Source organism: Tauraco erythrolophus, chromosome 3 (assembly GCF_009769465.1).
Source record: "Tauraco erythrolophus isolate bTauEry1 chromosome 3, bTauEry1.pri, whole genome shotgun sequence".
Classification (NCBI taxonomy): domain Eukaryota; kingdom Metazoa; phylum Chordata; class Aves; order Musophagiformes; family Musophagidae; genus Tauraco; species Tauraco erythrolophus.
This window is the reverse complement of record NC_141467.1, coordinates 103,041,252-103,067,659: the sequence shown is the minus strand read 5'-3', so window position 1 is coordinate 103,067,659 and position 26,408 is coordinate 103,041,252. Positions and strand designations below refer to the sequence as shown.

At 43.8% G+C, this 26,408-nt stretch overlaps 1 protein-coding gene across 1 annotated transcript in view; it reads left to right on the top strand.

The window, feature by feature from the left end:
* The window catches only part of TSNARE1 (t-SNARE domain containing 1), a 230,486-nt gene that overhangs the window by 58,868 nt on the left and 145,210 nt on the right, over window positions 1-26,408 (top strand). Inside the window, exon 3 of the mRNA XM_086609340.1 lies at window positions 10,727-10,796. Coding sequence (XP_086465466.1) covers window positions 10,727-10,796 — 70 coding nt within the window. The remainder of the gene's footprint in view (window positions 1-10,726; window positions 10,797-26,408) is intronic.

Sequence of the window (26,408 nt, the reverse complement as noted above, 5' to 3'; positions counted from 1 at the left end):
GGTTAGACTGGAGATCTCCAGAGATTCCCTCCAACCTGCATGAATCTATGATTCGGTAGTAGTTTGTCAGAAGCTCAATTACTGTACGTACAAGATGATTCTGAATGGGTCAAAAGCAAAATGGGAAACGGATGCTTCATGTTTGTTTTTTGTTATTTTTCAGTGGAGTAACTGGTAGATGTGTTACACAGACAGTTGTTTCAAACACTTGTTATTCATAGGCTTCTAGCAAACTGCTTGGATACCATGAGTTCCACAGCTTTCTTCACAGAGCAGAATCATAGAATCATAGAATGGTTTGGGTTGGAAGAGACCTCAAAGATCATCTAGTTCCAACACCCCTGCCATGGGCAGGGAAACCCTTCACTACACCAGGTTGCCCAAAGCCTCATCCAACCTGGCCTTAAACGCTTCCAGGGATGGGGCATCCACAACTTCTCTGGGCAACCTGTTCCAGTGCCTCATCACCCTCTGAGTGAAAAATTTCTTCCTTATATCTAATCAAAATCTCTCCTCTTTCATTTTAAAGCCATTTCCCCTAAATGAGCCTCGTGAGAATCTAAGAAATCCAGCCGTTGAAAGTCACCTTTGGGTTATCAGTGGTATTTGTCCGCTGGGGTATTGGAGGGCAGTGGTGGGATTGATGGTGCCTGGATTGAAGTACAACAGTGCCGTGCAGAAAGTGGGGAAATTCATAGAATCACAGACTGGTTGAGGTTGGAAGGGACCTCTGAGGTCATGTGGTCCAAGCCTCTTGCTCTTGCAGTGCCACCTAGAGCTAGTTGTCCAGGATCATGTCCAGATGGTTTTTAAATATCCCCAAGGATGAAGACTCCACAGCTTCTCTGGGCAACCTGTGCCAGTGCTCAGTCACCTTCACAGTAAAAAAGTGTTTCCTTCTGTGTTTCAGTTTGTGCCCATTGCCTCTGGTCCTGTCACTGGGCACTGCTGAAAAAAGCCTGGCTTCATCCTCTTTGATCCCTCCCTTTGGGTATTTATATAAGTTGATAAGATCCTCCTGAGCCTTCTGTTCTCTAGACTGAACAGTCCCAGCTCTCTCAGCCTTTCCTCAAAGGTGAGATGCTCCAGTCCCTTAATGTTCTTCATGGCCCTTCACTGGACTCTCTCCAATATGTCCATGTCTCTCTTGTACTGAGGATAAAGTACTCCAGCTGTGACTTCACTAGTGCTGAGTAGAGGAGAAGGATCACCCCCCTTAACCTGCTGGCAGTGCTTTGCCAAGTGCAGCCCAGGATGTCATTTGCCTTCTTTGTGGCAAGGGCACATTTGCTGGCTCATGTTCAGCTTGGTGTCCACCAGGACCCCCAGGGCCCTTTTCCTTGAGAAGACTCCAATGCTGTGACCTGAGCTTGTGGGTGCTGTGGTAGCTTGAACCTCTCAGCTGTGATCATTGGTCCTTGTCTAACAGATGGGTGTATAACCATATTGTAAGACACAGAAACATCCGTGTCAACATTTAATGGTTGGACTCGATGATCTTGAAGGTCTCTTCCAACGAGACGATTCTATGATTCCATGATCTGTATTAGCATCAACTTTGGTTGCTCCAGCACTAATAGTTTTACCCTGACATTGGTAATGATGAATGGTAGTAGCACTTCTGCTACAAAACCAAGGGCTCAGTGTGAAGTTTTGCAACCCGCTCGTGAGTCTGTGTGTGCTATTAATACCCAAACTACCCAGGTTAGGCCTGCCTTGATATGTCACTGTGCTGTAATCACAACTCCTGCTGTAGTGAGTTTCTCCTGAGAAATCCTTAAGAACAGTGGTGCATCGTTTTTTGAAATGCCACGATCCAATTTCTGGTTTTATTCTTTGTTAGAATTGCATTAATCCATTCAATTAGGTTTTGAGCAATTGTTGGTGGTCTTTGTTTCTCCTCTTGAGATGGTGAGGAGTGCGAGACGATGTGCTTTCTGTTACGAGTTGCCTGCACTGTGTGCTCTGTCAAGCAGGTAATGACAATGCCTCTACTTAAAACTATTTTGCAAAATTGGAGAGGGTACAGAGGAGGGCTACGACAACTGTTTGAAGTCTGCAAATCAGACTTTAAAATGCTTGCCATTCAAAATTCTATTTGGAGACATCTAAGAGGACTTTATCATGGTGTGTAAGTACCTCTTTGGGAAGAAAGACATCAAAGTGATAGCACAGGGCTCGCTAATCTAACATTCCCACACGTAACAAGATCATGTGATTTGAGTCAAAGCTAGACAAATTTGGTCTATCCGTGTGAGCATAACTAGGCATGAGAACTGCTTATTGAGGGGACGTGATGGATTTGGCATTGCTTTGAACCTTTAAATCAAGATTTGAATGTCTTTTTATGAGATATACTGTAGTCCAGCTACAGTCTATGCTCTTGATGTAGGAGTGATGGGACAAACTTTTATGGTAGGAAATCAGGTTGAATAGTCAGAATTGCTCTCTCTGGCCTTTAAAATCTATGAATCTATGAATTTATAATGTTTTTTAAAGTGCTTGTAGGTTGAAGAAATGCCCATAAGATACTGTACCATTGTTGCTCTGTTCACCACTCATGTTATTTTTTGTCTGCTAAAGTCAGTTTCATTCAGTTTGTGTGTGGCTTCTTCGTAACCTCTTCCCCAAAAGTGGGTACAGCTTTTCAGGAGAGGGATGCTGAGTGTGCTGCTAAGATTTGGCAGAGCTACTCCATGTTAGATAGAGAACTTTGTAGGGTTATAAAATGGGAAAGGATGCCCGTGATCCTCTCTGTCCTGTACAGCTGTGCCATATGGTCTCTTCAGGAAACCCAGCAAGCTCCATCTCAGAGCACGTAGCAACATCAGTGCTGTTGGTGTACCACCACACAAGCAGCTGAGCAAGGAATGAATGGCTGCATTGCAGATGCTCACCAGATGATGGTTTGTACTCCTATTGTGCTGATTGTGGTGTGTTGAATGTCCTTCAGGGTTGCATAAATCCAATCACAGCTCCCATTTTTCTTCTTTTCCTGCCTTACCTCTGTCTCTTTGAGGTTTTCTAGGTTCCTCATTGTGTTTAGAGAACAAACCATGCACCTGAAATGCTCTTTGCTCCCTTGGGATGCTACAGGTGTCATGAGCTCTCTGTGCTATGCCTCTGTTGTCTGAATTCCCCAAATCATAGAATCATAGAATAGTTTGCGTTGGAAGAGATCTTTAAAGGTCATTTATTCCAACCCCTCCTGCAATGAGCAGGGACATCTTCAACTAGATCAGATGCTCAGAGCCCCATCCAACCTGACCTTGAATGTTTTCAGGGATGGGACATCTACCACCTCTCTGGGCAACCTGGTCCAGTACCTCATCACTCTCAATGTAAAATATTTCTTCCTTGTATCTATTCTGAACCTACACGCGTTTAGTTTAAATCCATTGCCTCTTGCCCTATCGCAACAGATCCTGCTAAAAGGTTTGTCCCCATCTTTCTTGTAAGCCCTCTTTAAGTACTGCAAGGTGGCAATAAGGTCTCTCCATAGACCTTCTCTTCTCCAGGCTGAACAACTCCAACTCTCTCAGCCTTTCCTCATAGGAGAGGTGTTCCATCCCTCTGATCATTTTTGTGATCTCCTCTGGACCTGCTCCAACAGATTCGAATCTTTCCTATACCGAGGACCCCAGAGCTGAACGCAGTACCCCAGGTGGGATCTCACAAGAGCAGAGTAGAGAGGGATAATCACTTCCCTCGACCTGCTGGCCACACTTTGGATGCAGCCCAGGGTATGATTGGCTTTCTGGGCTACAAGCATGCATTGCTGGCTCATGTCCAGCTTTTCATCTACCTGTACCCCTAAGTCCTTCTCTGTAGAGCTGCTCTCAATCCTGCAGCCTCCAGCTGGTATTGATACTGGAGATTGCCCCAACCCACATGCAGGACCTTGCATTTGCTCTTGTTGAACCTCAGGAGGTTCACATGAGCCCACTTCTCCAGCATGTCCAGGTCCCTCTGAATAGCATCCCATCCCTGAGGTGTGTCAACTGCACCACTCAGCTTGATGTCATCTGCACACTTGCTGAGGGTGCACTCAGTCCCCCTATCTATGTCATCGATGAAGATACTAAACAGTACTGGTCCCAATATGGACCTCCGGGGGACACCACTTGTCACCAGGCTCCATCTGGACATTCAACTGTTGACCACTACCCTCTGAATGTGACCATCCAACCAATTCCTCATCCACCAAACAGTCCACCCATCAAATCCGTGCCAGTTTGTGGGCAGTCTCAGCAGTATTTTTTCTGTCTTTGGGGAATGAGCATTTTTAATGAAACAACAAGTCAATGTTGAACTGGGATTTTAAAGCACCGTTGATTTTTATCGAGTAGCACTACAGAAGTGTGCATGTTTCGTTCCTCTTTGCTCCCCTTACTCTTTTTGCAGTGGTCTGAGCCTTTGAGGTGATTTAAATTCTTTTTGGGCAGTTGAGGACTTGTCTTCTGACCAAGGGGGATCTTTACAGCTCTGAGCTGAGCTCGGCTGATCTCATGTGTAAATGCCTCCTGCTCCTTTTTCCTGCTATGAAAATAGAAATCTTCCTCACGTGTTGAATAAAAATCTTAGCCAGGAGAGTTGGTTCTGTTTATGTGCTACTGGATCACCCTCCTGCCAGGTCATGAGCTTACAGACTTTTTATTTATCCCATTCCTTACAGAAGCGGGGGATAGTTTGATGTGGGGGGGTGTTCTGGTGGCAGGGGAGGGGATTTGCTCCCTGTGCCACCAGATCTGAGTCCCATCCCCCCCCGGGGGAGGTTGAGCCAAATCGGTGCCTCTGCGAATGGCCCTATTTAAGTTGGGACAAAGGGGCGGGAAAGGGGCTTTTTGCTCAGGAGCGAGGAGAGAGCAGGAGGGCGCTGCCCTCGCTCCCGGCTCCCGGCCGGGCGGCCGCTCGGGCCCGGGCCGGCGCCATGTGCTCAAGATGGCGCCGGGGGAGCCGCGTGGGGGACTCGGGAAGCGTCCCACTCCCGGGGTGCCCGCCGGGCCGAGCTCCCCCAGAGAGGATTAAGATCTCAGAGAAAACAACCACAGCGACTGGGTCAGTCAAGATGGAGCAGGAGGAGGTGTGCTGGAGATGAAGTTTTCCCTTGCAATCGGTGTGAAGATGGCAGGCGGCCCCCCTGCAGCCAGGGTGTGCTCGGCGGAGCAGAGACCCACTCGTGGCCCGTGGAGAAACCCACGTCGGGAAGGAGATGCCTGAGCCCAGGAGAGGTCGTGGAGCAGGGGATGCACGACGAGGTACTGTTAATAATGGGCATGGGATGCACGACGAGGTCGTGGAGGCATCTGGAGTCCGTGGGACGACCCACGCCGACGCGAGTGGCAGCAGCTCCCTGAGAGACCGATACTGGTAAAGCCTGAACTGGTACAATCCATGGGGAAGGATTGCAATCCTGCGGGCAGGACTTAGGCTGGAAAAGTTTGGGGATTTTTTCCTCATGAGTAGGGGATCCACCGAAGCAAGGGGAAAATGGTGTAAGGGCTCCTCCTCCTTTAATAAAGGAGCAGCAGGAACAACATGGATGAACTGACCTGCACTCCCCATTCCCTGTCCCCCTGCGCCGCCAGGAGGGAGGTAGAGCCGGGAACGAAAGGAAATAGGGGGTGGGGAGGTGTTGTTTTAAGATCTGGCCTTGTTTTCTCTTTCTCCTCTCAAGTAACCGGTTTCGTTCCCTTGTGTCTCTCGTTAAGTAACTGTTAAATAGTTTTGTTTTAAGAAGAAAGCCGGAGTCATGTTTTGCCCGGGACCATGGTTGGTGGGTGCTCCCTTTCTTGGTTCTTGTCTGGACCCTCAGTCCAAAAACGACAACAAGTGTCAAGGGGTAGAGGGAGCTTTTTCCTGTTCTTTACATCTGCTTTCTTTTTTTCTAATTCTTTGGGACCTGCCCTTGTTGAGCATAGGGAAGATTTTCTGATAGAGCTTTGACTTAGGTAAGTTTTATGGGGGTTTTGTTTAGTTGATTTTTCCTTTCAGGGACAAAACCCACAAAAATAAGCTCAAGTACTGGCTGAATTTGTCTTATTAGTGTTTTTTTTTCCTACTTATTTTTATGAAAGTTTTGCATTTTTTTCGAACTATGACTTTTAGCTGCCTCTCAGTAAATGTCTTATAAATAAGTAAAATAAATAACACTCGTAAAAGGGCTTGGTTTGGTGCATCATGTCTAGAGGGCTGATCAGTAGAGGATATACTGGAGGAATCATAGAATCATAGAATGGTTAGGGTTGGAAAGGACCTCAAAGATCATCTAGTTCCAACCCCCCTGCCATGGGCAGGGAAATCCTCCGCTACACCAGACCTCTTCTGGCCAGATGGAGAACCTGAGTGTTGTAATGGGTCTCTTACCTCCGTAATTCCTGTTACTTGCTCATTAATGACTCCCCGTGACAGGTTGGTGCCATGCACAGTGTCATTACCTTGATCTGAGAGGCTGAGCAAAGGATTTTTCAGCATCCCCCAGGCGTGATAAAATCTCCATTGCCATCTCAGGATGGTTTCTTATCCCCCATTGATATTAAGGATTGCAATGGCATAGACAACTGGTGCCAAACTCTCAGTTTATGTAAATTGGTGCAGCTCGGACAGCAGTGATCTCTTCTGAATGTGCCTCATCCTGGACCACTAGCAGATACCTTTTAAAAATTAAGTGTACAAGGCTTTTAAACCAAGATGTCTGTTTTAACACTTGCTTCATAGCATCTCTCCAGCTCTGCTTGACGTTTTGCTCCTTTGGTAGAGTTACTGCTCACATGATCAGAACTGGTAAATTAAGAGGGATTTTCCACATCCAGCACAGGAACTACACAGATTTTGACAGAGTGATGCTTGGGGAAAGCAAGTTAGATTTACCCCAAAATAGCTCAATCTTCTCAAGTTCCAGGAGGCTCAAGTTTGAGTCTTAGTCTTGTTATTTCCCAGATAAGAGCCGTATCAAATGCCAAGCTTTGACTGTTCCTGAGTGCGTATCTTGTCCTTTTGGGATGACTGACCTTTATGTAAGTGTGCACGTTATGCTCAAATTAGAGTGTTAGATAAAATTTTAGGATAGAGACTTAAACCTGAGTTATTTTCTCAGCTGACTGAGAAGTGCTTTCCTCTTCTCTTGCATTCCTGTCTCAGATTCTTTTGTGTGTATGTATGTTTTCCAAAATATTTAGCAAATGTGAAAGCTCTTGGATTTGTTTCAGTGTAAAATGTTATGTGTGTGAAGTCTTGAACAGTTTCGTGCAATAGGAAAACTGCTTCCTGCTCCGACCTTCTCCAAAGTAGGCAGCAGCAAAGGTATGCACAGTTTTTACAGAGAACCTCCTGCGTATCAGATCTGTCTTCCATCAACTTTGTCTTCATTTGTAGGAAGACACTGGCAGAGTAGCTTTCACTTTGAATTGTCTTGATTTTGCAGCTCAGGTTAGGAAGGTGCCTGGATGCCGTTTTCCCCTTCTGGAGTTGAACACATGACATTAACACTTTCCTAGAAATTCAATGTCTGCACAAATGTTTTCTCTACCTTGACTTGCTGCCCATTCTCCAGACACCACTCTGCTTTGTCCTGAAGGGTTGATGACCCCAGAAGTACTTTTAGAGTATTTCAAATTTTGTCTTTGAAATGGATAGTACATAGGTTGCATAGGAGATTGATTCATTAGGATTGTGGAGCAGGGAAGAGGGAATTATAGTTTCTGTGAGATCTCTGCAGGATCAATGCTGTTCTCCTAGAGAAGCAAGTTATTATTAGTGAAAACTCTCAATTGATTCTTTAAAACATTGTGCATCCAGCGAAGAATAATAATTATTAGCTCGGTTATAGACAATTCCTTGAGGCTTTATCTTACTGAATCTCCAAATTCCACACTGAAATCTGTTACTGAGATCTAGCAAGCAGGGTGAAAATACATGATGGTATTCAAGCTTATTTTGAATACTCATGTTTTCCAGGCACATTAGTTACTTTTTATACTGTTTGGTGACTTTTAGTGTCAACCCAGAGAAGCCCAAAAGAGAAGAGGGGATTTTGTCTGTCAGTGGAAAAATAATTGAGTTATTCGAAGTTACAGGCTGAGTCCAAGTCTGCAGAGTCATTAAAATAGAGGATTTCTTAAATTTTTATGGAAATAATTGAGCCATGTTTCTAATCTGTTCTTTTTTCCTTCCTTAAATATTGAAGGGTGACTGATAACGAGTTATGAGTTTTTACAACTGGAAGCGTCCTGGGAAAATCCCCCATGTAAATGTTAAGAATGTCATTTATTTAGCATCCTTCGTTGTGGAAGATCTTGAAGTACTTTGCATACTTGATGTGCTAAGTCCAAAAGGAGTGACCTGCTGTTAATTTGAGAGTGAATTTGAGACAGTGAACTTTCGAGGGTGTAAAAAGGTGACAGTACTCTTAGATTTCTGCCACTTTTTGATACACACGTACACATACACATATATATTTTTTAAAACTGAAGTCATAGAATCATAGAATGGTTTGGGTTGGAAGGGACCTCAAAGATCATCTAGTTCCAACCCCCCTGCCATGGGCAGGGAAAGCCTCCACTACACCAGTTTGCCCAAAGCCTCATCCAACCTGGCCAATGTGATAGTTTGATGTGTGGGGGGGTGTTCTGGTGGCAGGGGAGGGGATTTGCTCCCTGTGCCACCAGATCTGAGTCCCATCCCCCCCCCCGGGGGGTTGAGCCAAATCAGCGCCTCTGCGAATGGCCCTATTTAAGTTGGGACAAAGGGGCGGGAAGGGGCTTTTTGCTCAGGAGCGAGGAGAGAGCAGGAGGGCGCTGCCCTCGCTCCCGGCTCCCGGCCGGGCGGCCGCTCGGGCCCGGGCCGGCGCCATGTGCTCAAGATGGCGCCGGGGGAGCCGCATGGGGGACTCGGTAAGCGCCCCACTCCCGGGGTGCCTGCCGGGCCGAGCTTCCCCAGAGAGGATTAATATCTAAGAGAAGACAACCACAACGACCGGGTCAGCCAAGATGGAGCAGGAGGAGGTGTGCTGGAGCTGAGGCTTCCCTTGCAATCGGTGTGAGATGGCAGGCGGCCTCCCTGCAGCCAGGGTGTACTCGGCGGAGCAGCGACCCACTCGTGGCCTGTGGAGAAACCCACGTCGGGAAGGAGATGCCTGAGCCCAGGAGAGGTCGTGGAGCAGGGGATGCACGACCAGGTACTGTTGATAATGGGGCATGGAATGCACGACGAGGTCGTGGAGGCATCTGGAGACCGTGGGACGACCCACGCCGACGCGAGTGGCAGCAGCTCCCTAAGAGGCCGAGACTGGTAAAGCCCGAACTGGTGCGATCCATGGGGAAGGATTGCAATCCTGCGGGCAGGACTTACTTTGGAAAAGTTTGGGGACTTTTTTCTTTGTGAGTAGGGGATCCACCGAAGCAAGGGAAAAATGGTGTAAAGACTCCTCCTCCTTTAAGAAAGGAGCGGCAGTGAACAACATGGATGAACTGACCTGTACTCCCCCATTCCCTGTCTCCCTGCGCCGCTGGGGGGAAGACAGAGCCAGGAACGAAAGGAAACGGGGTGGGGAGGTGTTGTTTTAAGATCGGGCCTTGTTTTCTCTTTCTCCTCTCAAGTAACCGGTTTCGTTCCCTTTTGTCTTTTGTTTAGTAACTGTTAATAAATTGTTTTGTTTTTATGAAGAAAGCCTGAGTCATGTTTTGCCCGAGACCATGTTTGGTGGGTGCTCCCTTTCGGTTCTTGTCTCGACCCTCAGTCCAAAAAAAAACCACGACACCTTGAACACTTCCAGGGATGGGGCATCCACAACTTCTCTGGGCAACCTGTTCCAGTGCCTCACCACTCTCTGAGTGAAAAATTTCTTTCTTATATCAAATCCAAATCTCCCCTCTTTCAGTTTAAATCCTTTGCCCCTTGTCCTGTCACTACATACCCTCGTAAAAAGTCAGTGTGCATTGCAAAAAAGTCCAATCATATTTCCAGCTTCCAGCTGCTCTTAGGGTAGAGTATTCTCCTCCCCTGATGGCAACACCGAAGAAGCCCTCTAGCTCAAACAAAGGAGATGATCACAGTGGAGCACCCTATTTTACCTGAGCCAAAACATAGAAAAGATGTGGAGTATTAAAGTCTTGAACAATGAGATAGAAGATATCAGAATGGACAACAGTGTTTTACCTCTTAATCAGTATTCAGAGCAACAAATAGTTATTAGGCAGTTTCTTACTTCTTCATCGAGGGCATATTTCCAGCTGGAGATGGTCCAGGCATGGTTCTGTGAGGCCACAAGGCATGGACCTCCTGAGGACGATAAGTTTCCCACTCCCAGGAATTTGCCCACATCTCCTGGCAGAAAGCAGAACTGCCTCCAGCCCTGGGAATTTCATGCAGTTGCTGTAACATGAAGAGCTCGGAAGTTTGGGGCTGGCAGAGTCAGAGATCTGTGCAAGGTCCATGGGAAAGAGGTTTCCTTGCTGTTACAAGCAGTCATGCCCCGTCAAGTCATGGCACAAGACAAATGGATTCACCATACCTGCATTAAAGGATCCCAATTTATCTATTTTGGGGTAACAGACATTGCTAAATATAGTCCCCTTTGTCTCATGCGTCACCTACTCAGACACTACTTGATTGTGTTGTTTTGACAGAAAATAGATTAAAAAATAAACAAATGAACAAAAATCAAGTATTTTTATTTCTCTGAAGAAGTGTGCTGCTTCTTCATCTTTTCTTTCTCTGCTGTTGACAGTGACCTCTCTGGAGAGAAGCCTTCGATCTCTGGGGACCTCAAATGATACTCAAGAGCTGCAGGACGGACTGTGAGTTTGTTTTGAATTGTTGCAGATCTCTATTTGTCCCAAACTTTTATTTTTTTTCCTCATCTGGCCTCACCCTTTGTTCTACTGTATTTTTATAGCTGGACACATTTTTTGTCAGGCTTACTTAATTTTCTTCCTTTTTATTGGTAATTAATAATGGTAGGACATGTATTGATTGTATAAAGCTTTGCTTTTACTGGTTTCAGATGGCAGAGAATGGTGGTAGGTAGACAACAGAAAATGATGGCCCACAGTGAAAGAGGGTTTTTTTTTTAATTCATTTTTAATGTGAAGTGAGACTAAGATGCTAGTGTAGCTTTTTCCTTTTTTGTCTTTTTTTTTTTTTCCTCCACCTTCCCTCTTTGCCAAAGAGCATGAATCTAAAAGAAAAAAAAAAACAAAACACAAAAGAGACAAGGAGCAAAATGATATTTTATAGGTGGAAAAGTGTGTTGTGGTGTCGAAACCTGCATCACAGCATCACACGGCGCAGCGCTGAGAAAGTGAAAATTCAGTTTCGCTCGCAATAGATGCAGTTCATTAAACTTTCTCTTCTAGATATGTGTGTACACAAACACGCACAGTTAGTTTTCATTGTATGCATGCTAATTAGAGAATTAAAATTACTTTTCCAAATGTAGCTCAATTTATGAAAGCTGCTTCCCTTAATGCAGCGTGCATGCAAAAATCAAGTACTTTGGATGTGGTTCTGATTTCGTGTGTGTGGCTGCAGTTCCTGCTGAGATTCGGCTGTGAACAGAGGGGGGGATTTGGTTTCTATTTCTTTATATTGGCTTTATACACTGCAATCTGCCTGATGGACTTGACTGACCTTCTCAATGCAAAATAAACTTGCAGACTGGTTTACAGTCTCTTTCCTTCTCTCTCCAATCTATTACTTTCATCGGTGCCTCAGATCTGCCCTAATTCACATCTACTCTGTTTTGCAAACTCGGGGATTAAAAATAGTGATAGTAATAATAGTCAGAAGATTTGGAACTAAATTTAGGAGACTGGAGAGGATGTAAGAGTAAAAAATCAGCCTGCTGAGATCGATGTAATCAGGAAATATGTTTACATGTACAAAATTATTTGTAGCATAAACCACCTTAGTAACTGCTGGAGATCCTTAACCCAGGAAAACCTTTCTGTCATGCAGAGCAGCTATTGTGCGTGCACTCCTAAACAATTTTTTTATTTAAGAATCAATTCCTTGACTCTTCAGAGCACTTCAAAAACGTGACTAGATAATTTTCTTCTTTCCTGAGCAGGTACATAAATAGATGCGTAATGCACTAATTGCAATAATTATTTTTGATCTCCGAATTATCATTAATTGTCCAGATAGCTAAACACAGCTTATTTTTGTTTTAACCGTGCTTCCCTGCCCCTGTTATCAGCCCCAGAATTTCTCCAGTTGTCTCCTTCCACTGTCCTGCTTCATCCCCTTTCCCCGTGCTCCAGCAGAAGGTCTCTCCTGATTTCTTCCATTTAGCTCGTTGCATCTCCATACCCAACAGTTGAAGGGTGCCAAGCAGAGAAGGACCAGTAACTGTCTTCCCCTCAATCCTCCCATTCTTTCCTCTCGTCCTAACACTGGTGTGTCCTTCACATTACCCCTGGTTTCATCACCAGATGCAGGCAAGCAGCCTTGAACACTCTACGCGTGTCTCTGCCTGTCTCTCATGAGAGCTGCACCAGCAAAAAGCAGTATGCCATGAATCACGAGAGCTGGCAGTGCTGCATATATCTCTGTGTTGAGGAGCAAGCAGAGGGTCAGCTCTTCAGGTGAGACCTTTGGGGCAGCGTTTTCTGCTTCCCCGGCTGCAAATCATGGCTTAATCTTCCTTCTTTGCCATTCGACCCCTTTCCTTCAAAGGTTGATGCATGTTTCTCCTTGAACATCCTCTAACTTGGAGGGTGGTTGGGGAGCAACGATTGAACATTTGGTGGGTTTATAGCCTTGGCTATTAGAAAAGTGATGGTGTTTGTGGGTATCTAAATAGCAAAATAGCCATGCTTTTCACTTTCATGCCAACTAGGTGACTATCACTCTGCCTAAAATGAGACTGTTAGGCTGGCGAGGGGAGGTGGGGTATTTGAACATCCCTGCCACATGGGATGTTTAGCTACCATAGTTCATATACTGCAAAAGTATTTTCTTACCTAGCTGCAGGGTCCTTCTAAAACAGAAGAAAAAAACAACAAAGTTGCCTCACTCCTTTTCAAATTCATGCAGACTTTCTGCCTTTTATACACAGGATTTAAAGGAGCGTCAGATGAGGGCAGGCTTCTTACTGTCAAATTGGGCTGTTCTCTTTTCTGAAATGATTCCTCTCCCTTTGATAGCTGAGTCGTTCAGAATAAGGGCTGCATCTGTGGCAAATGAATTTGGGAGAGTTCATCCCAAATGGAGTGCCAGCTCTAATCAGCCAAGCAGACTTGGCTGCGGATGTGTGAATAGGGTATAGATGAGACCCAAATGTGTATAATCTTGGTCTAAGCTCTTCCCACAGCCAGCACAAATACTTGCATGCTACAGGCTTGGAGCTGGAAGTCCTGACAGGTGAAACATCAATGCCCATAAGAAGCTCTAGATGGAGTTGGCTGAATGCAACTGACCCTGGATTAATTGGGAAGGGAGTGGGAGCAAAAGTAAAAAAGATGCATGGAGCTGGAGCGAGGAGCTAGGGCCAGTAGTCAACACTGACACCTCTCTCCAGTGATTCTTGGCTACAAACAACTCTTTAAGTACTGATATGAGGCAGGAAAATTGGACTGATTTGTTTTTTTCCCTGACCTTTGGTTTAATAATCCAAGCTCCCAAGGAATTTATCTGCCTCCTTAGCCAGTTGATTTGGGATGAAGGGTTTCTCTGACATTAAGCACTGAAGGTAACTAGCTTTTCATTTAGGTAAATAAACTTAAATGCCCAGATAAATCACGGTCTCTAAAAGAGAGTGAAAAACAGCCTCTCTTCTTGTGAGTGGGTATTTCTGGTTTGTCTCCCAACACCCTCAAAAAAGAGGCTGGAAATTAAAGTATTCCTATAAACTGAGCAATGCTCTCTGAGAAGTATGATATGCTCCTCTGTATTAGTCTTGCCCACGTTGGTTCATTACTGAGGCAGCACGTTAGGGGTGGCAGATACCTCTGCCCAGCTGAACACAAAGGCATGGGTCCAGAGGCATCCCCTTTTAATGTTACCGTGAGGATAAAGCTTCCTTGTGTACCATCGGAGTATTTTTTTCCCCTGATAACAAAGTTTAATAAAAAAAATGTGAAGTATTGTTTTTTTAGGAGGAAAAAAAAAAAAAGTCTTTCATTTTTTCACGACCTGACCCAGTCTTATTGTGACCTCAGGAAGAGCAAGGTGGTTGTGCAGGTTGCAAGTAGCATTTGATGGCTACCTTGAAGTTGTGAAACTGAGCTTTTAGTGACGTGAAGGGTCCTTGATGCCCTTTCTGTGGAGGCTGGTTGACCATAGCAGTGAACTGTGCTCTCCAAACCAGACTTCCTACATTGCTCAGCTCAGTGAGGAATATATCTCCTTATTGGACATTTGGCCTTGGCTCACTGCATGTGCAAGGTCAAGGACAATGTTACATTGAGTGCCAGTCAGAGCTTACTACCCTTTTTCAAGTGTGTGTGGGATGGAGCCCATGAGTCTTCACTCTGTGGCATTTTTGGACCCTTTACCAGTGACTAGCAGGAGAATCTGCCTGTTTAGAGAGGAGTTATTAGAAGGATATTTTCAAGGCTTTTAGCATTGAGATTTTTGAGTGTGTCCATACTGCAAAATGTTTTTATTTCTCCTGGTTTGAGGAAAAGCCCAAATTTTGGCTTCCACCTCCCTTCTTCCATTGGCATTCTTTTTTTTTTTTTAAAGTGCACGTTACAAAATATGTAGAGCTTTTTCTGCAACAGAGGGCTCAACTCTACATCTGTACAGTGTGTGAAAATAAAGCTGTTTTTCTGGTTGAATTGATATGGCAGTCTTGGTTAAGATGGTGCATGGCAGAGAATTCCTGTGGTCACAGCCTGAGTGTCCCATCTGAGCAGAATTGGTGAATATATACCCATGAATATACACTCACTGTCTGCAAAACACCAGCAAAATTACTGCTTTTGGATGTATAACACTTTAATGATTTTGTTAGGGCTATGCTGCAGAACTGATTACAGCGCAGGACTGCAAAGGAGTTTCAAAGTATTTTCCGAACGGAAAGCTCAGTTTGAGATCTGAGCTGCTTGGAGGTGAGACAAAGGCAATGGTCCTGGAATATGCCAAAAGTGAAGCTTTTGAATTGCTGCTCATACCTGCCTTTCGGCCAGACGTCAACCTCACAGGGCACTTTGTTTCCCTGGGCGTGTGAATCGTGCCGAAACACATATGGATTGCCATATTCTTTGCTGGGATTAGAAGGAACTCCGTCTTCCTCACCCTTTCTTAAGAAATTTGCCACATCACAAGAAGCATTTTTGGAGGGTGAGTAAAGTCACTTCATCCATTTATTTTGCCATCACACAGCCCTGAAATCAAGTGATGCCTACGGTAAAGCAGCGCCAATGCAACATATGCAAGGTGCTCCATTTGGGGATGCTCTTGGAAAAAGAAACATCCCTTGTCCAAGCTTGAAGCCTCTCTGAAGAGCATAAGGCAGCTGAAGAATGGCAATGAGCACTTCAGTCCACTCAGACTCAGTCCAAGGTGGTTTGCTGGATTTGTAGAAGCACTTCTGAAACATGTTGGCATTCAGGATGTGGTCGTTAAGTTTATGATGGATTTGACCCAGCCGTGGTGCTTGCTTGACACAAGTTGTTCATATCACCTTCATTATGGACAAGACACCTACAGGTAGGTGTCTACATGAGCTCAGTCAGTGGTGTCTGTCAAGCTTCAGCTCATCCTGATAAGACAGATGGCTCTTGAGGCTATTGAGCTGCCGCAGGGTGTCCAAGACACACATGGGGCTGGCAGTTTTGGCACAGGGCTTGCTGTTCGTTCACTTCTGTAACAGCAGCTGTGGACCTGGTGGCACCTTAGGACATCTCAAGTGACATTAAGTGTCCCCCTGAATCATATGGGAGCGTTACCATTGGTAGTTTACCTTCAGGCTGAATGATTAAGACAACTCAGTTTCTTCCCACCAAACTGATATTACATTAAGAAGCAGAGTAACCCTTCAACTTTCTTTTTTTTTTGTTTTTTGTTTTTTGGTGAGTTGTGGAGTCATTTGTACCTTGGCTGGACTGAAATGACCTTTGGACATCCCTGGCTTCCTCTGCATGTGCTCCAGGCATTCTGAATAGTTGTCCTCATGGCTAAGAGCCTCATCAACCTGCTGGGGAGGCAGATGAATCCACACCCCTCAGCTTTTCTGAATTACCATAAAACAATAAAGTTGTTTTGCTCAGTTCATTTTATCATTTATGCATATTGTTTCCTTTTTCCTTTCTTATCTTACTCTGATAAGTTGGAGGCAGCGTTTAAAAAAAAAAGATTTTTTTTTTTTTTAAAACTTCTGTTAAAAAGGTTTTAATTCCTTCGGAATGCAGATTCCTTTAGAGCAGAAAGATATTTTAAAGTCATAATTTACTGAAAGAAGATTTTTTAAAGTAAATGAGACAGAAGCTTTTAAGTGTCAGCATGTTTAATTAAGGGTAGGATTTAATAATATTTTACATGGTTTTGTTATACTGCTTGTATAAGCTTAAAAAAAAAAAAAAAAAGATTTCCATAAATATTTTGAAATGTCGTTTTGATTCCGTTAATATGTTAAACCCTTCAAAGTAATACCTTCCCCGTTCAACTCAAAGCGCTGGATTAACTTTATCTATCCTCCATTTATCGCTGCTGGCATCGATTTCTGACATGAAAATCCTTCTAGGTTTGGCAGGAAAAATGGGTTGCCAGATTGCAACATTTGCATTTAACTGTGTAATACACTTGCTGCATTAATGACTGTATTTATGAGACAGATCTCACCCTTACGAATCCCAGAGCTCCAGATGCATGACATCCCCATGATAAATCACAAAAGCTGGTGATGAACTGCAGAACTCTCCAATGATGATAAATTCGTCTGCTTTTGACCACCGTCGCTGCTTAGAGAGATCCTTGGAGGACCCCTTCACATGCCTGAACAGTTTCTAATGGTCACTACAAATCAATCTGTCAGAGAAGTTTTTCTTTTCACTGTTTTCCTCCCAAGTTGCCCTTGCCAGAGGTCTGAGGTGGCCAGAAACCTTGGCCAAAGCAGTAGTGTCTTCCCACAGCAAGATAATCTTTGGAAGTAGGCTGTGAATTTTAAGCCATGAAGTGATGGAGCACTTATTAGTTATTTGTAGTAATTGATGGATGCTCCAAGAGATGCAAGCATGGGACGAGGAAGGATGACATCTGGGGGATAACCAACTATATCCTCTTGAAGGTCTCTTTACTGCTGCTGCTTCTTATGTCATTTTTTCATGCTTTCATGTCTCAGCTCGTGGTTTCTGGTCTCTCGGTGTCATGGTGAGTCAAGAAAACAAGACCATGGGAATGCACTCACTGCTGGTGTCTCTGCAGGTGAAAGCTGGGTTACATGGAAGCCACAGCTTTCCCACATATCCTTGTTCTCATCTCCAGTTTGCAGATTTGCCCTTCAGCTTTATGTCCAGCTGGTTAAACACTGTGACTGTAACATCTTCAGGACAGAGGGGGGCTGTAGGACAGGAGAAGTTGGTTACCACGGCATGAGCACAGGTCCTTGTACATGCACTCCAAGGAAGAGGGTCTGCAGTAACGTCCCATGGTCTCTATGTCATTCAGAGCACAGATCTGGGTGAACAAAGACATGACTGTTGTCTTCTGCCAGTGATTAGACATTGTAAGAACAAGCCTTCTCCCCAGCCCATGTACCCCTTTTGATGTGGTGCCTCAGGAGAAAAGTGTACGCTCCCGTTTTGGAAGCCAACGGCATCCTGAAGCAAGCACACTATTTGTGAAATATTTTGGAAAATATTTGCCTGAAAATTTGACACTAGCAGAAGCATAGCTGGATATTGCCTTGTTGTAAAAATACTGTTGTGCTTAGTCTTTCCATAAATTTGTTCTAAAATGTTTATCTGGGAAATGCTGAACTCACACTGATGTTTTTTTATTTTTTTGTTTTGTGAGTGACAGCAGGAGGAATAAATAAATAGAACAAACCGCTCCCTCCTTTTCCAGCTCTTGGACCACCATGAGAACAGCAATACATTTTCTAATTTTGCAGAAGCTTTTCTGAGCTTAATCAGTGAAACACATGCAGATTTGCCTTCCTAATATTAGCCAAATTATTAGCTTTTTAATTTGGGGTTTACTTCTTTTGAAAATGAAATACGGTATTTGACTAGGTTAAAGATTGGCATTTTGAGTCAACAAAGCAAAATCCATCCTCCCTCACCTCACAAAAACCCACTATTTCAAATATTTTGCCTCTTTCCTCCCACAGAGTTAGAGATAGTGAAACACGAGTTCACATTCTGTTAGCATAGCCTGCAGAGGGCAAATAATTTTTTATTTGGGTTGAAATATCCACGGGCAGGAAGTTTATCTTATGACTTGAGATCCTGATTGGAGTGACTTGCCGCTGGATTTAGAAGCACAAGTTTTGTAAACTTTCGGAGACCAAAAAAACATTCCTAGAGGGGAGGACAGGACGGCTGGATGTTTACGGTAAGATTTTATGCCCGTAGTTACGCATTCAGCGATGCAGTTCCTATTGATTGACTGGAAGGACCTGTGGGATGAAGTTTCTTTAATAATTCATGTGTGCAGGCGTGGAGCGCGCGATTGTCAGGGCTGAACATCCATTCTGCCGTGGAGTCCTTCAGGGGTCTGACACGCTAATCCAAACATTCTAATGTTTATTGGAATACTTCTGTTGGCTTTGTGGAAGGTCTCATTTATTCCCCGAGACTTACACCGGCCATAAAGCCAGGAGCAGCGGTCCCGTCAACGAGAATGATGTTCATTGTGATCCGTGGCTTCAGCTGATCCATTCAGTTGTGTTTCTGCAGGCTATCTGTGGAAGCAATTAGCATCCTCTGGAAGGCTTGCTGGGCTTGAGGGGGGGGAAAAAGAAACAAAAAAAGTAGAGTCCAATCTTAGAGAAGTGTATGAGGATCTGCTGAGCCACTGCTTGCTGGAGAAGTCACTCTTGCTTGCTAATATCACTGCATTTTTCCATTGCAGTGCTCTAATGGATGGGTCCTTTTGCACCGTGCTCGGTCAGGGCCATAGTAAACCCTCTGGGCAGGGACACTTACCTACCCACCACAGGAGGCACCACCAAGGGTTAGTCAGATCTTTAGGAAATGTGTGTGGACATCAGATGCTTCAACTGAGTAAGGAGACGGTATTCAGCAAGTAACACTTCCACAGAGAAGTAATGAGAGATCAGGAGGAAGTCTCATAGAGGATTGGGTTTAAACCCCTTTCCCTATCTTGTTGGAAGTGGAACTAGATAAGCCAGATGTGGATGCTCTTTGAGAAAATATCGTGAAGGAAGAGAAGTGAATAATGCCAGATGAAAACTACAAAGAAAAGAGAAGCCAAGGCTGCTTTAAACAAAAGATAATTTCAATACAGCGTTGACTGTTTGTTAGTAATGTCACAGCTTTTGGAATTTAGCGTGTGACTTAGCAGATTTATTCCAGAAAATGCTTGTGATCAGCCATGGGTCCACGACCTCCTCTTGAATAACCAAGCTGAAGGTCAAGTGTTCGACAAACATGGCGTGTTTTGTTTTGAAGAAAGTCAAACCTCAAGGGGATTCTATGTGTTTACCAGGACATTTTCTGTTGCTGTCTCCTTATATTCTCTCTGTGTTCACAAAACACAGATGCAATTTGTACATGGAGGGCTTGCCTGTTCACATCCTGTGATCTTCATGCATTCAGTCTTGCAGAATAATGAACAAATAATGTCATGCCTCTTTCCTAGATTGCAATGTCACAGAACAGGAATTTTCTTTCTAGATTTAAGATAATGAGGGGCGAAAAAAAAAGTTTAGTTCCCCAGTGCACGTCCTTAGGGGTTAAACTAGCTGAGGAGGAATTTTCATCCTCCTTTAAAAGTTTTTTTATTAATATTAATACAGTAAATAATTCTAGAAGGTTAAGACTGTACACGTGACCCCCTGCACTTTGCAACAGTAAACAGTTCAATAAAGTTTGAGTGTTTGAGTACCGTGAGTGCTGTGCACTTGGTCCCATGGCAACAACCACGTTATGAAAGGTGCAGACAAAGAAAGAAACTTGTTAAAGCATTCAGAAGATACAGCATTGAATGAGTGTTTTGTTTCAACTGTATTTCTCTTTTTCTTTCTCTTAAGCTGCAGGAAACAGTAACCTTGTGTGCCAAGGTCTTGTCTAACACCCTTTTAGATGGTGTTAAAATTATAATATCCTCCCTTTTGGGTGAAAAATGGAGAAATCTGTTGCCTTGAGAGGAGGTGATTGTGGCTGGAGTCCAGTCTTGCCTCTTGGAGGCAAATCCTGGGGTGGAGGAGAGAAACAATCACAGCACGAGAAGAAGGAGAAACAGCTTTTGTTTCTGGTTCTGACTCCCAAGAGGTGCAAACTGAAAAAAATTTGAGTTTGGCCAAAAATAGGATGTAGCTGATCAGTGCTGTCTAGTAAGCTTGTACCACCCTTGAGCCAAAATGCTACTTCTACATGCCTTTTTGAGCATGGCTTTATGCAGGACTTCAGAGGAAGCTGATTGAGATGGTTCAGCAAAGATGTAAAAGGAGAGGGGTAATACAGGTTGCTGTAAGTTGGATCAACATAAATGATGCTGCAGGATGGGGGGAGTTGAATTGCTGTCACTCATTCAGGTGAAGCTGTCCCTCTTGGAAGAAAGACAGCCTTGCATTGCAGATGCAGGTGCAGATGTAGATTCTGCACCTTGATTACTGTGTTCAGTTTGGGGCCCCTTGCTAAAAGACATTGAGGTGCTGGAGCATGTCCAAAGAAGAGCAAAGAAGTTGGTGAAGGATCTGGAGCACTAAACTTATAAGGAGCAACTGAGGGAACTGAAGTTGTTTAGTCCGGAGAAAAGGAGGCTCAGAGGAGACCTTCTCGCTCTCTACAACTACCTGAAAGGAAGTTGTAGTGTGGTGAGTGTCAATCTCTTTACTCAAGTAACAAGCAATAGGACAGGAGGAAATGGGCTCAGTTCATGCCGGGAGAGGTTTAACTTGGATATTCGGAAAGATTTCTTCACTAAAAGGGTTATCAAGCATTGGAAATGGGAAGTGGTTGAGTCACCATCCCTGGAAGTATTTAAAAGACGTGTAGATGTTGCACTCAGGCACACTTAGTGGTGGATTTGACAGTGTTAGATTAACAGTTGAACTTCATGATCCTAAGGGTCTTTTCCAACCTAAGTGATTCTATGATTCTATGACAGTGAACCATTCTATGACTCAATTGAACCAGGAGAAGCTGGGGTTGTATTGAAAGAGAGCGGTGCTGACGTGGGTTGGGCACTGTTAAAACTATTGTCTGTGGATGGACTCCCATCTGAAAGACGTTTGTGAAATCGGTACTTTGAGGGCTTCCTACTTGTATGCAGGATTGCAGTGTTCTTCCCATGTGATGCTCTAAGTTCACTTATTTCCTTTCAGTATAATCACCCAGTGACAAAGTCTGATGCCTGACATTTTTGTTGTGTGTTCGTGGTGCTGCACATGATTGCAGGTGTGTTATTATATGGCAAGGTTAGAGATAAAACCGTCTCAGACGGTTCAGCTGGAGCTGATGGATCATTTCTGTATGTAGACCATTTAACCATCTGAGCTAGCAGATTGCAAATGAGAGTTAATATGGCTGAGTATTAGCTGCTGAGACATTTGAGAAGGTGGGCAAAACAGCTGAGTTATTTGCCAAAAAGCAGGTTACAGCAGAAAGTTGACAGGAGATTTAGATTATAGTGTTGATAAAGCCCCTCAACCTCTCCTGCTTGAATTACGTATGGAGAAGAGGGAAAATCCAGCTATGTCACGTTGTCTGAAGAACATAAATGAAAGAAAGTAGGATTATTGAATTGCTGAGCCTAGCAAATTCCCCCAAGCCCTGTAGAATAATGTATTTTAGCGATGCTGTACAGTTTATAAAGGTCAGTTTGCACTTCAATTACAAATCTAGGTTTAAAAGTTGTAAAGGACACGGGAAAAAATAGTGTTTTCTTTTTTTTTTTTCTTTTGTAATTACCTCTTGGAATGCTGATAATATTTCAGACTCATTTGTAAAAAAATTTCACAGTACTATAGCAATAGACATTTTAAAAGCCTCAGTTGAAATGCTGAAAATCAAGGTCCTACTTTTATTTCTCCATTTTGCAGATGGACAAAGCAAGCCCTGTTTTGTCCATCTGCAAAAGGTTTTTAAGGTTTACCAGTGAATTAATCACAAAGTTGGGAAGCAATCTTGTATGAAAGGTTCAGTCAAATGGCAAACTAAGTTTAATTAAAAAGAAGCCGCAATTTATTTTTTTTTTCCTTATCCTTTTTACCAGCATTCCAGCTGTTAATCTTTTTTTTATTGAATATGATTTCACACTGAGCTGGGAGTGCAGGATCTTTACATCCTGGTTAAAATCTAGAGTTGACTGGGGTGACAAGAGAAAAGGTTTCCGGCATCGAGGAAATGGCCAGAAAAAAAAAAGAATAACCTTTTTCTCCTGTATAGATATGATTGGAACAGGAGAAAAAATGTTTGTTTTAAGTAGGTGAGTAGATGCCTGTGCTTTTCACCCAGGCTCTGCTGTACCAGCCATCCCCCAGCTCCATAAATGTTTCTTTTTTCTTGCCTGTGCCTGAATTACCACCCTGCTAACAAGCCATAAAAAGAGGAAGCTGGGTCACAGGGTAAAGGTTACTACATTAGATGACCAGCCCATGCTAATTATGGCACTGAAAAGTGAATTTGAGTGGATCCAGCTAAATTATTGCATTTCTCAGGCTAGTAGAGGGAATTTTTTTTTCCTCTCTCATCAGATGAGGAAAGCTCTCTCCCTTGACACGCGTGCTGCAGTCTATTTTATGTGTGTCTTCATTCAACCAATTATGCCTGAGAGATGGACAATTAAAAAAGCATCTGTTTTTACGGCAAGAGCACTGCTGCCTCTGGCATTTTACTCGCCATAGTGATTTTCTACATAGGGGAGGAAGATGAGGGAGAGAAAACGGGGTCATAAGGAAATAAAAAAATTAAAAAAAAGAAGAAAACTTGCAAGATGCTCTTCTAAAAGCTGTCATCTGTGCATGTGCCTCCTAACTACCTGGCTTTGTTTAAACAGCAAAACGTTTGACAGATACATTTGCAACAGGATTGATCTGCCCAGTGGGAAGCTGGTCTCTGCAGTTTGCTGCTGATGCTCTGAGGATGAGCATTTGGGTCGTGGCACTGGAAACATGTTTGAGCATCATACTGGGTGTGCATCACCCTACATGGATCCCACAACAGGCACACAGCCTCTGAGAAGAGTTGGGATGCTTCTTCCCATTCTTCTTCTAGCAAAACAAGGGAGGGATGGATGCTTTGGGTGGAAGCGATGGGCTTCAGGATCTCTGACTCACTGTGTTTTTCTCCACCCTGCCTTGTAAGAAATGTTGCATGGCTCATTGCTACAGGAGGAGAGAAGCCAAGAGATGCAGAGCAATATTTACCGTGTATTTTCACTTACCTAAGCTGGTTTGGTTGGGGGCCTGACATGTGAGACAGCTCAATGCCAGGATCTGAGCTCTGCTTTGACAACTGACTATAAGTAAAAGTCATGGCCAAAACCAACTTTTCCTGTAACACATTTCTACCAGCTGTGATTTCTTCTGTACAGGCAGCTGTGGGCTTTTGGATCACATCTCTTCCCAAATCTAACCTTGCTTGCACACTGAGCCGGGAGAATTTGGGAGGTGAGGTGTAGTGTTGCCACCCAATAATCCCAGTCATACCCATAGATCCGTGACCATTGCCTTAGAGAGAGGTGCTCCAAGTACACGTCATATATGCTGTTTAGTGCTTATTAGTCACAGCCAAGGAAATGTCAGCTGTATTTCATCCTAATTTTTATGAAGCCACTGGGGCTTAGTTTCTTTCTGCTCAAGCAGTGTAACCAACAAGCATTATTTTAGCATTTAACTAATTTTCCAAGTATGTAACTGTAGATAAATTGTGTATGAAAGTGTGTGTGTATGTATATGTCTATCTACACTATGTAGACACCTTTATATAAATATGTAAACCACTTTATTAACTATATATAATAATCATTTTGTGTTGTGTTTCCCAATGTCTTATGTGTCGGGGTGAGGAGTGGCCAGATAGACACATAAATTGAGGAATGGAAGGAGATGAAATGAAGAAAAAAGTTGGGATTTGGGATTTTCATTAATCTAAAACCCCATTAAGCAGCTGTCGTTTAAGGGACACAGTTTTGTGGCCAATGGAGCTGTTCACAGTGCCTAATCCTGCTGCAATAGTTTCTGCTGCCAGTGGGCATGTTTCCTCCTGTTCAGTCTTCAAATGACATATGTAACAATAAGAGCGAAGATCATTTTATGTGGATGAACAGGACATAGAGTCATAACATTATACACCTCCTCTTCCCTTTGAAACGTGCAAAATTCATTAAATATTGAATATGCCATTGTTGGTGTCGTGGTTTAGCCCCAGGCAGCAACTAAGCACCACGCAGCCCATCGCTCACTCCTCACCCTCGGTGAGGTGGAGAGGAGAAAAATGTAACAGAAGGACTGAGGGTCGAGATAAAAACAGGGAGGGAGCACCTACCAACCATGACCATGGACAAAGCAGGCTTGGTTCAATTTGTTAGTAGTTACCCTGTAGCCTCTCCCCTACTACTAGAACCCTACCACATAACCCCAGCACAAATGGAATCTTCTCTCATTTAAGACTGCTGACCTTCTTTTGTTTTGTTTGTTGGTTAGAAAGGAAATAAATATGTACAGTACTCTTCTCCCACTTGTCAAACGACAAGATGATGGATAAGGATGGGAAAAGAGATGTTCGTGCTTGTCAGTGAGGCTTATATCCTGCTAAAAGCCAGACACATTATACTTGCTTGTGAAGATATTGCTTAATCCAGCTGCTAGATCACAGAGTGATTGTGCAGCTTGTAGAAAGCCAGATCATCTCTTCTTGCCATTGTCCAGATTTCCTTTTCAGAGAAAGTACATTTTCCCTAGACTGGTCCGAGCAATTTTGCCAATGTACCAGTCCAAATAATATACGTAAACCCATATAAGCACCTGCTTCCCTTACTGCGTTCAGCGGGGGCTGCAAGATAGAGTGCTGGGAAGATCTGGTTTATGCATGAGCTGCTGTGCCTGCTCAGCAAAAGGAGATTATTCCTCTGCAGATGGGAAGCGTTACTGAAAAGTGCACCTTGGTGACCTGCCTTTCTAACCTCTTCCCTCGGCATTTTGTAGGACTCGAGGCGAACGACAAGTACCCCTCAATAAAGTAATTTATTGCTGCGTAATTGCATGGAGTAGCAGTGAGTGTACTGCTGTTGTTTAGAAGTTTGCTGCTTATGGTGAATATTAGCTTAGACTGTGCTCAAATTGATCTTTTTCCTAGATTTAGGGGGGGAATGATCAAGCTCAAGACCTAAGTCTTTGTTGGCTCAGCCCTAACTTACTTTTTCTAAGGCATTAAGAAGTTACTCAGTGCTGATTAGGGTTGAAGAAAAAAGCAGTGACAATAAAGATGTGGCCCAAAGAGCAGGTTCCTCTCTTGTAATACGCAGGATGCTCTGAATTTATCACCAGCAGCTGGGTCGCGGCCAAATCATCTGCTTTTCTACATTGATTAACACCTGAGTAGGAGTACTTACGGAGTCAGATGGAGCTCCATGGGAGCCAGAATATACCTTAATACCATTAGGGTGTAGCAACTTGCTCTCCTCATCCCCTGCAAAAAGAAAATGAGAAGAGGAATAGAAGCAGACAAGCTTACAAGCTTTGTGGAGCCTTATATGTGAATATTGCCCTAGAAAGGAGCTTCGCTTGAGTCTCCCATGAAAGGCTCCGCAGTTTCTGATGTGACATTCCTCTCTGAGGTTTCTCGGCACAGTGTCTTATTAACATTAGTGTGAGCTGTTGGACCTATCAAGAAAACGTGGTAGCTTAATAAATGATGATACAGGCAGCATTTTATTCATAAATGATGGTGCGGATGGAGGCACAAAGAGGGGAGTAGGAGCTGAAGGAGGCATTAAATCTGGCATTTGTAGAGTGGGAAAATCATCAGCGTGAGGGGGAGCTGGAACATGATGGACTGTTTATTGTGAGAGAGGAGAGATTTATGACGAGCGTGCGAACGGCTCACTGTTTTCCCCATCGCCTCCTCTTTTCATGGAGGAATGGAGTTTCTAAGCCGAAATCAAAGTTTGCCTAAGCAAGAGCAAAACACTGTTCAGAGAAAGCAGGAAAAATAAATAACGTAAGTAAAGAACCTCGTCTTACATTTTAAACTACCCTTGGCACAGTGCAAGATGATTGTAAAATTGCAAAGATGCCTCGAGAACACAAACTCTTGAATAATTTTTGGGTGAAATGA